At 39.6% G+C, this 15,590-nt stretch overlaps 1 protein-coding gene across 3 annotated transcripts in view; it reads right to left on the bottom strand.

Annotated features, from left to right (window-relative positions):
• csde1 (cold shock domain containing E1, RNA-binding) overlaps positions 1-15,590 on the bottom strand; it is an 84,302-nt gene that overhangs the window by 23,801 nt on the left and 44,911 nt on the right. For 2 of the 3 annotated variants that reach the window (XM_078420855.1, XM_078420856.1), the window contains 7 exons: positions 15,211-15,292; positions 13,660-13,788; positions 9,517-9,642; positions 8,181-8,393; positions 7,749-7,889; positions 4,967-5,131; positions 851-958 (listed from right to left, as the gene is read on the bottom strand). In XM_078420855.1, the coding sequence (XP_078276981.1) occupies positions 851-958; positions 4,967-5,131; positions 7,749-7,889; positions 8,181-8,393; positions 9,517-9,642; positions 13,660-13,788; positions 15,211-15,292 (964 nt within the window). The remainder of the gene's footprint in view (positions 1-850; positions 959-4,966; positions 5,132-7,748; positions 7,890-8,180; positions 8,394-9,516; positions 9,643-13,659; positions 13,789-15,210; positions 15,293-15,590) is intronic. The other variant, XM_078420857.1, reaches the window with a different exon arrangement.

Below are 15,590 nucleotides of genomic sequence, written 5' to 3'. Positions count from 1 at the left end.
CAAAAGAGCATCCTGCCATGCAATTAAAAGGCAATGGTATTATCAGTATACCCCATCATAAAATCATGGGTGGGATGTGAGAGTTAAGGACAGAAAGAAACAAACACTCACTGACAGAAACACTGGAAACTGGAAGAAAAAAAAAATCAAAAATCAATAATCTGCCTCCTGATTTTGCAAAGTCTTTCTACCAACACAACGGAAATGTGATGGAATACATTTAGCTCCAAAAAAAAAGCTGAATGCCATCTAAGGGAAAATACAATGTCTAGAAACTTGAACGACCTACCCAACAAACTCAGTGTGGGTGTGTGTGTGTGTGTGTGTTCACCTCACTGACAGCAATTGCTCAGTGCTGGTAAACAACAACTACATTGGCAATTAGGGATCACCAGAAAATGAAAGGAAAATGTATCCGACATCTTGTAAAAAAGTGAAAAATATCTATTTCTTCTCACTAGTGCATTCCATAGTCTTTTGTACTCGAGTTCCTGGTACCACACAAACATCCCACAGTACGCCAACCATCCTCAAACCTTACACTCCTTTTGGTCTCAAATCCTCACATGTAAATTCTTCAGTAGGATAATCTCTTTAATAAAATAATTTCAGAAGAATTAATTTTTGTGGTTCGTATAACTTGCAGCAGAGAAATTCTACATTTCTCTTGTACCCCAAAATGCACCCCAGAGTGAAGGCACCTTCAATTCTTCACAAGATCTAGTAAGGGAACAATTTTTAAGACTTGTATTACATTTTGTTCAGTTGTCATTAAAAATATGCTTAATAGCTGACATTTAACCCAAGTAACAAATGTAAAATTGAACTGGTAAATCCAAGCTTCACATACCTTATCACCAAGCTGTGGAATTGGACACCCTTCCAGTTCTTTTATATGGTATGGTACAGTCATTCTTATCCCAGCTTCATCATATGCAATTACTCCCTCTTCCGAATCCTAAAAAAATGACAAAACAGGAAAAGTTCAACAATGGAGGTCAGCTCACCAGTAATACACAAGTCAGACCAGAGTTAGGGAAACAGTCTTCATCGCCAGATTCGTTCAATTCCAATAAAGTTTAACCATTTTCATTAAATGAGACATGCCACAAAAATCCACTTTTTAAAATGTAACGTTAACACTTGAAATATTTTAAAAGGTTACATTCTTTCATAGGAGAGGATGTGACTTTTCTCTGAAGCAGAGGCAGCTGAGGAAATTACCTTAACTTATAAAATCATGAAGGGTATAGATACTGTAAGAAAATAACTGCAGATGCTGGTACAAATCGACGGTATTTATTTCATAAAATGCTGGAGTAACTCAGCAGGTCAGACAGCATCTCAGGAGAGAAGGAATGGGTGATGTTTCGGGTCGAGACCTTTCTTCAGACGGGTCTTCAAAAGGGTATACCCTTTCTTTAAAAGGGTATAGATACTGTGGATGGTCTGTTTTTTCCCCCTAGGATAGGGTAATTCCAAACTAGATGCAATAAATTTAAGATGAGAGGGGAAAGATTTAATAGGAACTAGAGTGGCAACCTTTTCCACAGTGGGTTTATGGACAAACTGCCAAAAGAAGTTAGAGGCAGGTACAAATGCGAATGTTTAAGATATTTGCACAGGTTCATGGATAGCAAGGATGGATATTGTCAAATGCAGACAAGTAGGATTAGCTCAGGGCTCATTGGCCTGATGTCATTGGACATCTTCGCATGGACGAGTTGGGCTCATTGGCCTGTTTCCATACTATATAACTGACTATGACACTAAAACTTTCACTTGTGAAAAGCACTATCATATCTAAATGGTATTCATCAAGAATTTCCTTAGCAACAGGAAATAAATATGTGGGAGGGAACAGCGTGAAAGACAAGGGAAAGATATGGAGTGCCTTTGCACAAAATTGAATAGTACGTGCGGGTACAGCAAGGAACAAGGCTTTTATTGCCAAAGAGTTGAACACAAAAGAAAATATACTTTTTGTTCTGAATTTCCAGGGTCCTGTTGAAACTAAGTCTGAAATATTGTATACACAGATCTGGTCCCCCTTCTCCAAGGGGATGTATAGGGATTAGAGGGGATGAAGGAAGGGCTCATCAGGTCAATTCCTAGGACTGCCAGACGTGGTGGGTCAAAACATTGTAGTGGTTTGTCATGCAAAGGAGTGCTTAAGCAGACTGGGACTGTACTCAGAATGAGGGGTGATCACACTGAATCGTACAAAGGTCTCACAGGGCATTATAGGATAAATGCATGGAATTTGATCAACCTCAGGTGTCTGGAACAAGTGATCAGTTTTAAAATAAGCAGACAACCATTTAAGGTAGAAATAAGAGATTTCCTCATGCGGATCTTTGCAATTCTTTACCCTGAAGGACTGAGTTCATTCCAAAGAGACCCATTTATTTCTGCACAAAGGGAAAGGTAGACAAATTAGTTATGATCATGATGAATAGCAGATCAAACACAAAAGGACCAGATGGGCTCCTTATGTTCCTAATTAAGAAAATGAATTAGGGTGGGAGAAACTCCAAGCACAAACAATGAAACTGCCACTGAAACTCTTCAGACCCTTGCCTCAAGTTCCTCAATAACCTTCCTGTTATTTTAAGTTTGGAGTGTGAATAGTTGAGGATTATATGGTGCTCAGCTTAACTATCAACTCCTGTCATAAGTCCTTGCTCACATGGTCTTGGACAGCATGCAAGCCTGGTCTGATCATTTGGCATAATCTCTGGCTGCTGGCTATAACCATCTGCTACAAGAAAAACAAATTGAAGCTAATAACTTGCTCACTGCAAAGCCCTACAATTTATTATTTAAAATTAGCCATTCAACGTCCCAGAATTGTTTATCCACAAAAAGATTCAATCTGCGTCACCACAAATATTAATTGTACTGTAACTAAACCATGCTAAAATTTCATTCCATTAAAAGCCTAAATATGCCCCATTCAGAAAAGGCAGCATGTATTAATGGAATACAAACAGAGTTTGCAAGGATTCTCCCATTTTTCCTGAACAAAAGGTGTCACACAATAAAAAGGAGTTTTATAACTCTGGTATCCTTTCTCCTTCAGCTGAAAGGAAAAGGCAGCAAATAGGAAGGGGGAAAAAATAATTAAGCACGAAAATGACTTTCAGCTTTTTTTCCCATTGGTAACGTCATCATATTTCAGTTCCATTACTTCCCAAAACAGTGCTACCCTAGAAATATATGACCGAGGATAGTATGATTACAATCATATGGATATTGTTGGATCATTAGAAAAATTGGTACAATGGATTGTTTGATGCTGATCCGTCCCGATCATGCAGTCATTGAAATTTCTTTAAGTTCCTAGAGAAAGCTTAAATGGTTAAAAAGCAATGTTAGTCTGTAGGGGTCTTTCCTTCCATGCCCCTCCCCCTCTCTGGGGAACAATGGCTGAAGAGGGTCGGGTGTGGAGAGGGACATCAGTCCGTGGGACAACTGGATGGAGGCGATGGCTGCAAAGGGCCTTTGTGGACAGTTGCAGCTAGGGCTGCAAAATGCCTCTTGCATACAGATTCAGTGGGCAGTTCTGTACATTCTGTACTAACCGGGGGATTGTGCTAATGTACAAGGATAGTCTTGCTGAGCTACATGCAAACATTTATTTCTCTGTACCTGGTACACGTGACAATAAAGAAACCATTGAGCATTGAATGTTCAGGGAGGAACTAAGATATACACAAAATGCTGGAGTAACTCAGTAGGACAGGCAGCATCTCCAGAGCGAAGGAATGGGTGATGTTTCAGGTCAAGACCCTTCTTCAAACTCTGTTCAGACTTGAACATTGTACGCTTACAAGAATTGCAATCTAGTTTATTCACACCATCATAACACCTGTGACATTAGCCAAAATTGTATTCTGAGGATAGAAACACAGACTTCAAAGTTAGAAAATGAAGCAGCAAGGTAGAAACATCACTGTCTTCTAAAGACCCCAAACCCATATGAAGCTTGGTTTATGGAGATCAATTAGTTAATCTTTTTCTGCCATAATGAATTGCTCAGTTGAAGTTGCTGTAGCATTTGATGGGAGATCTAGCCTGAATTTTATGGCTAGGTTAGAGCAGTCATTTAATATTTGCAGTGAAGCCTTCCTCACTCATGCAGAGGGGGAAAAAAGATTTTAAATTCTAACCTGGCATTGTGCCTTAATTTTAATATAAATAGAATAACTATTCTGTAACCAAATGTGCTGAACGATGAACAAAATTTTCATTAGTCATTATTAATAACAATACCTCCACAAAAAAATTGAACACTTCGTACAATCCATTAGTGGATATGTTTGGAAGCAATTGTACAAGATGAGACAACTGTACCCTAACCGACACTGGTTCCAGCAGCTACATAAAAATCATGCATTGAGATCCAGCCCAGAATCAATACGATTCTTTCACAGCCAGATGCCTGCAATACAGAGGACGGCCATTCCACCCACCTACTGAAAGAGCAGACATTTGGTTCCGTACCCTTTTTTTCTGCAACTCTAAACTCGTGCTCAAGTCCACAATCTTTTTTAAATGACTTACTGAACCAACTTCCATCACTTTTCAGATACCACGCAGTTCCAGATAATTAAGTGAAAAGACATTTTATCATTGATCTTTTCCCATTGTTTTAAACCTATGACCTGGACCTCTTATTATTGACCCACAATTGAAGTGAGAAAAATCAAGTCTACATTAAAAGCCCTCACTTTGAAAAACATAGCTCACTTTCAGCATCATCATTCTATGATCAGAATAACTACAGATATCTAACAGCTTTGATTTATATTTCTAAAGCAGGTATAACATTCGTATTGTAATCAGTTTTGATCTGGAAATAATTGATGCTTTGAGGAATTCAAGAGAACATCTCAAAATTTCTACAGAATCGACATCTTAAAGCAGCCTGAATCCAATGCACCACATAAGCAATTCATATTACCTTTTCTTTACTTTTAGCCGGGCTGGTGGATTTGGATATTGTACCAGCAGCTTCCTTCTCCACTGCTCCAAAGTAACGTTGCTCAGATTGGGTGTGAAATGACACCGTCCCTTTTGGAAGCTTTTTAATGCGGATTGCATGGTTCCTTTGAGCTGAAAGGACATCCTTAGAAAAAACAAACTTTAATTACAGATTTTTACAGATAAGGCTAATACCTAATAGACTTTTGCTAAGAAATAATTTTACCCTGTGTAATCTATAGACAAAGACTAAAATGTTTAATATTTCTGTAAAATATCTGAATTAATAATTTGAACACTGTTCTGATTAGAAGTGTAAAATATGGAAGCGCCTTCATTCTTCTTCAGCACCATTCTCAACTAGACAGACTTAGTTTACTTTGAAGGACTGTCTCCCTGCCCTCTGCATTTACAATAATCTTTGACTGAATTACTACCTGCTGCATTAAAGTCCGATTTGGGGATTAAATGACAGCAGAACAGAAGTAACCATTCTGTCCCAGCAGAACATTAAATGTGAATACAGTAATCTTAATTTTATATCTGACATTTTCTCTCCCTGAAGTCTGCTCAGAGCAGAACCCAGCATACTCGAGAGTGTTTAACCGCCATGTACATTGGGGACAGAGCAATTAAATGTTTACTTGCTGCAGCTTTTACTAGCCAATTAATGTAATAACACAAATTAAATATATAATCATCAATGTACAATAAATTAAATCAGTAATGCTAGGTAACCAAACTATCAGAGTGCAAAACGGAAGTAAGCGGTGCAGCCAAAGACAGTCCATTGATCAGGGCTGCTGAAGTAGGGATGTAGTTAGAGTTGTGCACTGTTCAACAGCCTGATGGATGATGGGAAGCTATTCTTGAACCAGGAGATCACAGTTCTTCCCAATGGGAGCAGCAAGATGAGAGTGTGGCCAGGATGGTGTGAATCATTGATGGCATTGGCTGCCTTTTTGAGGCAGCACTTCTTGCAGATCCTTTTGATGGTAGGGAGGTAAATACCCTGGATGGACCTGACAGTGGTTTCCACTTTATGCAACATGGGCAGAGAATAGAGCAGGGGGTTGAGCACAGCCTTGAGGTGCTCCTGTGCTGATGGTTAGACAAGGATTGTTGACGCCAATTCGTACCGATTGAGGTCCCCCAATGAGGCAATTGAGGATCCAATTGCATCACAACTCAGGTCAGACTTTAATGACTAGTTTAGAGGGGATGTGTCGACCACCAAGAGTCGATGAACAACAGCCTGACATGCATTTTTATTGTCCAAGTGATCCAGTGAGAGAGGAGAGCCAGTGTGAGCACATCCAATGCTGATGTGTTAAGGCGGTACATGAATGGGGGGGGGGGGGGGGGGGGAATCCAGGTCCTGAGGCAGGAATTGATGTCATAACTAACCTCAAGATAACATCACAATGGGCGTGATGATAGTCATTGAGGCAGGGCACCATGCTTTTTTTGGACACCTATATTATGGATATCCTTTCAAAACAGGTGGGGACCTCAGAAGGGAAGGATGGAATATGTCCACAAAGAACTCCAGTCAGTCGATTCGCCCAGACATCAGAGCTAGCTCATCACCATCACAGGTTAATCCAGCAATAAATCCATGGGACAGTGTGACCATCTGGGTGTTCCTTCCTTAAATGCCAACTCTATCCGAGTGATTTACCTCCCAACTTCTGCCAAATGGCTGATCCGATCACCTGTCCCTACTGTTGGCGACATAACATTTGGCCATTTGGCAGGGTTTCAGCTTAAATTATCATTATAATTACAGCTTTCTCTTTGATCTTGCTCTGAAGTAGCACATCCCCAGAAATTGGGCTTTATTGTTAGTCTTATGAAGTTCCTAGTGATCTAGATAACCAAAATCCACAGGAATTGGGTAAGTGGTTCATTTTGATGAAGACATTTCTCACAAGGCTTGCGGGGAAACTGAATACTAAACGCTGGTCAACATTCAGCTACGTGGCTTTACTGTACACAGTCCAACAAATGGAATTAGGCACTCTTCCTGTTTTTCAACTATACTTTGGGAGGAGCCCAGGTATAATGAAAACCCGTTTCCAATCCTGAATCCTCCTTCTCTTGTTGTAAGAGTTCATCTTCCCATAGAACAAGAGAAAATAAGTGTGTATTAAGCACACAATGCAAGATCACAAAATTTCACATTTTTAAATACACCTTGGTGTGCATGCAAGAATAGGCCAGTGAGACTTTTTGAAAATTCTTATATTTGTATCAAAAACAAAATCTGGCACTGAGTTTAAAACAATGGGTGATTAACACACGTTGTAAATGTAGCGGGCAAGCAGACATTACTCCTACACAAAACTCAGTCTGCCTCTAATAACTCGGCATTAGAGATTTCAAACTTTCATTTACTCAATTATTTTCCCCCCATTTCCCCCATCCCAGTTTTCTTCCTTTGTAAAGGACTTGATGATATATGTTCCATGAGATACCGTTCCTTTCTTAAGTAGCATTTTATATTTACCAGACCTAGTATTCCTCCAATTGGAACTAAAATTACAGTACTATACATTAATTACCAATTTGGAATGTTATAATATACAGGCAGTTTGCTTATAATGTCATCAAGCTAACTTCAGACGTGAAATAGAGACAACGTCATTTATACAGAGCGAGTAACAAGCCAGGATCTGAAGCCAAGGGTACTGATCCATTATTAGGTTGAACACATCTGTATTTAGATTTTAATAAAAGCACTCAATAATTAAAGCACTTACGGGGACAACTGTGAATTCAACCTCATCCGAGATGTGGAGCTGCAGACTATCCATGATCTCACTAAAGTGGAAGAACATTCGAGCATCGCGATCTACACATTTAATGAAACCAAATCCATCTCTCATAGCTGCAATCACACCCTATAGAAACAAGAGAACCTGTAACTCTTCAGGGAAGGAGAATACACAACTTTGGAAATTTTAATGTGGAAGTATCTCCATTGATATTTAACTTTCCTTAGCAGAGTCTTTAGACACAGTAGAAAATCTAAATGGTGATCTTAACTCGTGCTCCCAACTGTTAACCTCACCATCTGCTACTTTGTTTCCCCTTATAATACCATAGTGGCTGTTAAAGTCACTAATATCTAGTAGTATCCTAACAGTATATTGGATAGATTACGAAGAGTGGTTTAAAGTATAAAAACCTACCAGTTCTCTGGATTCGGCAGTTAACTCAAAAGAATCAGTCAGGATTTCAATGTTTGTAGCACGTTCTAATTTGTCACGTCGATCAGTAGAGATATTAAACCTGACATGGTCACCTTCTAATAAAGTAACTTTAGATCTGGTGTCCTTATCTCCAAAGGGAAGTTCTTTGGAAATGGTGAAGTTTACTTTGATACGTCCTGGCAAAGGATCAGTCTAAAAAAAAGTGACAACTATTACAGTAGGTAAAGTAATAGCATGCAAAGATTAATAATTCGGAAAAATATTGCTGAAACAGTAAACCCAAATTAAAAATAAATACATTTTGTAATTTTTTCAGAAACATTTTTGCAGGGAAGAATCTTATCACGGTGGCTGGTATTGTTTATGGATTAATAAACTGTAAAAGGACTGCATGTAATGGAATATAGTGGTTTTATTATTCATTTGCTTGAACTGGTTTTGTGAATTTTCAAAAATGTTGACATTTACTGTCACATTAGCAGACAAACCATAAAGGTCAAACCACTAATGGTATTTAGCATAGAAATCACAAGAGTCTAGTGAAAATGCTTTATTGTAACCCATGCCTCTCACTGCTATCACTAACATTAGACATTTCTTGTTTAGAATGGTGTCACTGGTTATGGGGAGAAGGCAGGAAAATGGGATTAGGAGGCAGAAATCAGCCATGATTGAATGACAGAAAGGACAGGATGGGCCGAATGGCCTAATTCTACTCCTATAACGTGACATTAATTCACAATGAATTCTATTTCTCAGTCATAAATGTATGTGGACGTTTATTCTTTTAAAAAATAGGGGCAGGTGCCTGGAACACACTGCAAAGGGTATTGGTAAAAGCAGATACAAAAGTGTTGTTTAAGAGACATTTAGACAGGTACATGAATATGCAGGGATGTGGATCACATGCAGGCAGACGGGATTAAATTTGGCATCATGTTTGGCACAGATATTGTGGATTGAAGGACCTGTTTCTGTGCTGTACTACGACTTGTTCTATGTGTTCTATGCCTTGCATTTGGGCATTATGCACTTGTACTTAAAATGATGTGTTCTTTTTGGTTCCTGTTTTTCCCATTTGTATTTTTGATTTGAGATTCTTCTCACAGCCTCTGAAGCAACAGTTAATGCCAATTTTTGTTAGAATGTTTAAACATAAAATTGTTTGCCCATTTACTAATATTTTGAAGAGTTACAAAAAATGGTGATAGAATTATTGGACATAATATTTTCCAGAGAACACTTGTTACCGCGATTCAATCCTGCACTTAAGAACTTGTATCTTCTAAAAAAGAGCAACTTGTACTACATTTACCTGGGTTTTACTGGTTACTTTTGGAATAACTTTTGTGACAGTTCCATCAAACTGTTCAATACTAACATCCTCAAATATAACAGTTCCTTGGGGTAACAGTTTCACTTCAGTGGCAACCTCTTTTCCCTAGAAAAAAACAAAAATCAGACCATTGTGTTTTCACTAAGGTTATTTCAAAAATTTATTTTGAGCATTTAAATTTTTTTTCTGAATATGTTTTAAATCTGGGCATGTACAAAATGAGCAAAATAGTTTTGAAAATTTTCTAACAACCAAGAGTTAGGATTAGCTTCCTAGATATTTACTAAAGAATTGCACATCTTAGAATCATAAAACATCCTACCCCATTAAGATGGCTGTAACAGTAAGAAACCTGATGTAAAGGAATCTTTTATGATTTTACAATATGGAATCCTCATAGTTCTGAGATTAAGTACACATTCAGTCACATCACATCTGCCTGCAGTTGCATATTATGGCAGATTAAAATGTTGTGCCATTGTTATAACAATACCAAATCATTTTACTTGCTCGCAGTTAATGGAAGCATCATTTCAGGTAGGGCAGCAGATGTACTGCTCTCACCTTATTTCAGAAGGAAACAAAATGTATTATAAAGGGAAGTCATGAATGTAGCCAAAATTATAATCCAAGGATTCTGCCATTTAACATCTCAATTTGGCAGATTCAGTTAACAAATCTTGAATACACAGATTGGTCACGTCACCCGAGCCTTAAAAATGGAACACTACCCCAATCATTCCCCACAAAAGACAAAATGTAAATCAGCGTCTCTGGAATACATGAAAAGGCAATGTTTTGGGTCGGGACCCATCTTAACACAAAATTCAAAAGATTGAAAAGAGATGGGGGGTGGGACAAGTGATGTGGATACAGGTGAGGGGGAATTTTATTGGCAGATGGGTGGATAAAGACCAGAAATGAAAAGACAAGGCTGTAAGGAGACAAGCAATGTAAATTGTGAAGCTAGAGGAAGGGATATAGGTAGAATGGGACAGGGGGAGAAATGGGTGTGCATCCGGCTGGTTCACAGGGAAGAGGGACAAAAAGGGTTGGAGAATTCAATGTTCATACCAATGTAAGCTACCTAAGGGAAATGAGGTCCAGCAGGCCGAGGTATATCCAAAACGTCACCTATCCATGTGTACTCCCTGGAAGCTTCTTGATCCGCTGAGCTACTCCATACTTTGTATCTTTTTGTTAAGCATAGGCTTAGATTGTAATTGAAAACCTCAGCTATATATAAACATAGCACAAAAAGTAAGGAAATTTGTGTTTGGTAGATTATTTCTTTGTTGTAACAATGCTTCTTGGCAATAAATCTTATACCGTTGGAAAGCCTGTTTATTTCCCTTTTAAATGGTGCCACATTTGTAAGGAACATGCATTTGTGGGATGAGCAGCAGAGCTGAGTATATGGGTTGCGCCCATGAAAAATTTGCCAAATCTTCTCTGCCAATGCCAAACAGCTTATTCTGCTGTTGACTTGCTATTGACTTGTTTTGAGCTTCTGGTACCCCCAGGTGCTGACAATCAGGTGCCTGATTGGCACCTGATTGGCAGCATCTGTGAGCATGGGCCCTGCTACAGTGGTCAGTAGGTGTCTGCTCCAAGAATCGGCATGCCACGTTTGACTGATCGCGATAGGGCAACTTCAAGCTGGTGTTCCGCAAAACCAAGTTGCGGCATTATTTGGAGTGAGCCCTAGTACCATCTCCAAAGTGAAGGCCAAGTTCCATATAACGGGGGATGTCAGAGACAGGCCACGAAGTGGGCGTCCCAAGAAGATGACACCCGAAGAAGACCGTTTCCTCACCCTGTCAGCACTTAGGAACCGTAGGCTGTCTTCTACAGATTTGCAGTCAAGGTTTGCAGGACGATATGGCCGACGGCTCTCTGCCCAGACAATTCGGAACAGACTGCACGCAGCCGATCTCCGGTCTCATAGGGCTGCCAGGAGGCCTGCCATGACTGCCCTTCACCGTCAGGCCCGTTTGCGCTGGTGTCGGCAACACGTGCACTGGAACCTGAACATGTGGAGGAACGTTATGTTCCGCGATGAGTCCAGATTCTGCCTACGGCAGTTGGATCATAGGGTCAAAGTGTGGAGAAGACGCGGAGAACGCTCTGCTGATTGCTGCACCGATAGAGTAACATCTTTTGGTGGAGGCAGTGTGATGGTGTGGGGCGGCATCTCCCTCACTGGAAAAACGAGGCTTGTCATCATTGGAGGCAATCTCAATGCAGAGAGATATCGAGATGAGATTCTGCAACCAATGGCAATCCCATATCTCCACAGTCTGGGACCGAACTCTATCCTCCAAGATGACAATGCTCGCCCCCACAGAGCAGGGTTTCTCAGAGACTACCTCCAGAATTTCGGAGTGGAGAGAATGGAATGGCCTGCCAGCAGTCCTGACCTCAACCCCATTGAACACTTGTGGGATCAGCTTGGGCGTGCTGTTCGTGCCAGAGACCAACACAACCACGTTGGCTGACTTGCGACAAATGCTGGTTGAAGAATGGGATGCCATCCCACAACAGTGTGTGACCAGCATGAGGAGGAGGTGCCAGGCTGTTGTGGCTGTGTATGGTTCTTCCACACGCTACTGAGGCTCCTGTTTATTAAATGAATAAATTGTTAAATTGCCAATATGTCTTGTTTCTTCAGACTTCAATCATCCAATCCACCAAACAACACCGAACAAGAGTCAATGGCAGAATAAGCTGTTTGGCATTGGCAGAGATTTGGCAGATTTTTCATGGGCGCAACCCACATACTCAGCTCTGCTGCTCATCCCACAAATGCATGTTCCTTACAAATGTGGCACCATTTAAAAGGGAAATAAACAGGCTTTCCAACGGTATAAGATTTATTGCCAAGAAGCATTGTTACAACAAAGAAATAATCTACCAAACACAAATGTCTTTACTTTTTGTGCTATGTTTATATATATATATATATATATATATAGTTCAACGTGACGTGTATAAATGTAGATTTGAGAAAATCAGCCACAAGTTGCACATATATATTTCCAGTATTTTTTAAAGTCTGGAATTCATACTCAAATAAAATGAACATCCACAGTATGCCTAAAGGATGACACTTTTCATCCTCACACTAGATGTCACTATTCCCAAAAACAGATTCCTAATCCTCATGGATTACATAACCATAGGCCAAAGCTTTAAGGGAGAAAAAATGCCGCCCATTTAAATTTAACATGTTCTTTGCAAAATTTTTGTAAAAATAGGTCTCATCAGCTTCTGCCTGTGCATACGATCGACATATGGCTTTGTACATTTCATCTTTGTCCATACATGTCAGTGTTCCTTTAGAAGAAATTTTCTCATTTGGATGTTGAAGTTATGGATTTCCCTATCAGATAACACTGGAGTTTAAGTAACTGAATATATTTAAGGGATGGAGCTTTCTGGACAACAAAGGAGTCTTTAAAAAAAAAACAGGAATATGAGATAATGGGTCGTGATTGTACTGTATGGCAGAACAGGTTTGAGTGCAGGACAAAGAAAAGCCAAAATAGTATTGTTTCTTATAAAGGATAACGTGTGTATTAAATCCTGGTAGGTGCAGCATTCGTAAAACGCTAGGCAAGCACTCAGTTAATTTAATTTGTCTTGCACTTTACCAATTAGTTTCCAGAACCAGTATCTTAAAACCAGGGCCACTGTCTGTGCCGATCCTCACTGCATCCCCAGCCACTGGCAGGCCCGGGTCATCGATGCGGCCTGATTTGACAGCAGTCTGGGCCTGTTCCAGGCCGGCAACAGCTCCAATAGCTTCCTCTTGATTGACCCTCCTGGCACCTATCGCTCCGCTAGATGCCTTCAAACCCGTGACAACACTGACTGCTGGGTCCTGCTGCCCCTTCACATCCCCATGCTAACCATGAGACTTCTCCTCGCCACTCCATCCTCTGATCCGAGCCCTCATCCTCTCTCCACCTCAGAGTCTGGGTCTAACTCCAGCCCCAACTACTGTTGATGTTTCACCATCGCCCCCACGTGTAAAGCTGTCCTCAGCAGTTGCTTTAGCTTTGTACCCGTACGCCCACACCTTAAATATGCCCACATTAGTTATCCTTCAACAATGCTTACATTTCTTTCTTTGATCGTAAATTCCACATCATCACCAGGCTGCAATGTGTCCAAATTTCCTTTGAATTCGCTATAATGGAAGAAGATCTCTTTCACAAGGTCACCTCTTTCAATGAATCCAAATGCTTCCTGTAAATTTCAGTAAAGAATTCGCATTGACACAATATCCTTAAATTACATCCATGCATACAATCCTCATGGATTAAACTTACATTTTTTTCTGATAAAATTTTGGTTGTGTTTTTTGGGTTAAAATATGCAACAATTTCCACAACAAATGTACACTTGCAATGGTACAATCATTTCCCTGCTGTATTGAAACTTGAAGGACATTTGGACAGGTACATGATAGGAAAGGTTTAGAAGGATACGAGCAAAACTTGTGACTAACTTCGTCAAACAAAATGTCAACGGGCCCTTCGGCCCAACTTGGCCAGCATGGACGAGCTGGGCCGAACAGCCCAATTTCCATGCTGTATGTTCTAAATATTGGACGCAATTCAGAAAAGTACTCAAACCACATTAAGGTACATATTTGGTTGACCCTTTTGAAACACGCCACTATGTTTCCTCTTTTGAAGTCCACAGCAACAAGATTGGGATGAGTTAAAAGATAGTTTTCTGATATCAAATTTACAAACCTTCATTGTCCTAAAATCCAAAGAAACTACTGCCAACAAAATAAAGGATGATTTTTTTTAATTAAAAAAGGCACCTTCAATCAAATTCTGAAAATCAGAGGTACTTTCAGAAAATCAGGGGACAAGGCAACTGAGCATGACCCATGGATTGTCGCTCTGATAAGCAATGATCCAATTCAATGGTCAGAGGCTTGAGGTGCAAAACAAGCCACTCCTGCTTCCTTTTCCCACAACCCAACAATTCATCTTAATTTAAACCAGCATCTGCAGCTCCTTCTTACACAATTCTTCATTTACCTCTGAAAATCTAAATCACGGATGAATCAAGTAAATGATAATTAAATATTCATATTGTTATTTAACACCATAACATACCAGTAGATTACAGCGGGAATATGACATTTTATCTAGCCAAACCAAGAAGTGTGATTACAAGGAAACAGAAAAATCTAACGATATTAAAGAAACATGCTAAATATTTTCTGTATTTGTTCCTCCACCTCCTAAACTCAGGGACTCCCAGTATTGAGACTGGGCAAAAAGAAAACATGGGACTCAAGGTACAGGATCAAACATTATCTAAATGAATGGGAGAACAGGCTTCAGCATGCAAAATATTCCATTCCTATTTCTTATAACCAAAACTTAGAGCTGTCATATTCAGGACTGACACAAAAGATGCACTATATAAAACAGTAAGAATATTAAACCAATCCAATTTTTTTTTGGCAGATTTTGTTTAAGGTTCAACTGCCCTTGAATGTTCAAATTTCTTCACTATTTTGTCCCTGTACTTTTCGGCTTTACAAACAAATCTGCTATCTTTCTGCGAAAAGAAATTTACCAGCTTTCCATCCATCACCATTATCAATCCCTTCCATGATAACAAGTCTCTAAATAGGAAACGTACCTTCATGGCACAAACTACACCTTGACATCGGCCCTGTTTCTTCTTCACCAGTACAATATTGTGAGCGTTTACAGCACCAGTACTGAAAAAGACAAGATTTTGTAATTAGAGAACTCATTTAATTAATTTGAACAATTAGATTTGGCGAGAAACTGAATGGCCTATTTCTGCTTTGCCTCACACATTCATATATAATTAACCTAAAAATTACTTCATGTACAATAAACATATCCACGATTAACCTGCACAAATGCCAATTAAAATACAGTAAAAGCTGAGTTTCCTGGCACTTCAATAGGTAATAGCTGAGCCAACAAAACACATCTGGACAGACAGGTCTGAAGAAGGGTCTCGACCCGAAACGTCACCCATTCCTTCTC

The sequence above is a fragment of the Rhinoraja longicauda genome, chromosome 24 (genome assembly GCF_053455715.1).
Source record: "Rhinoraja longicauda isolate Sanriku21f chromosome 24, sRhiLon1.1, whole genome shotgun sequence".
In the NCBI taxonomy this organism is placed as follows: Eukaryota; Metazoa; Chordata; class Chondrichthyes; order Rajiformes; family Arhynchobatidae; genus Rhinoraja; species Rhinoraja longicauda.
Note: the sequence above shows the minus strand (reverse complement) of the source record. Positions and strands in the feature narration are given on the sequence as shown.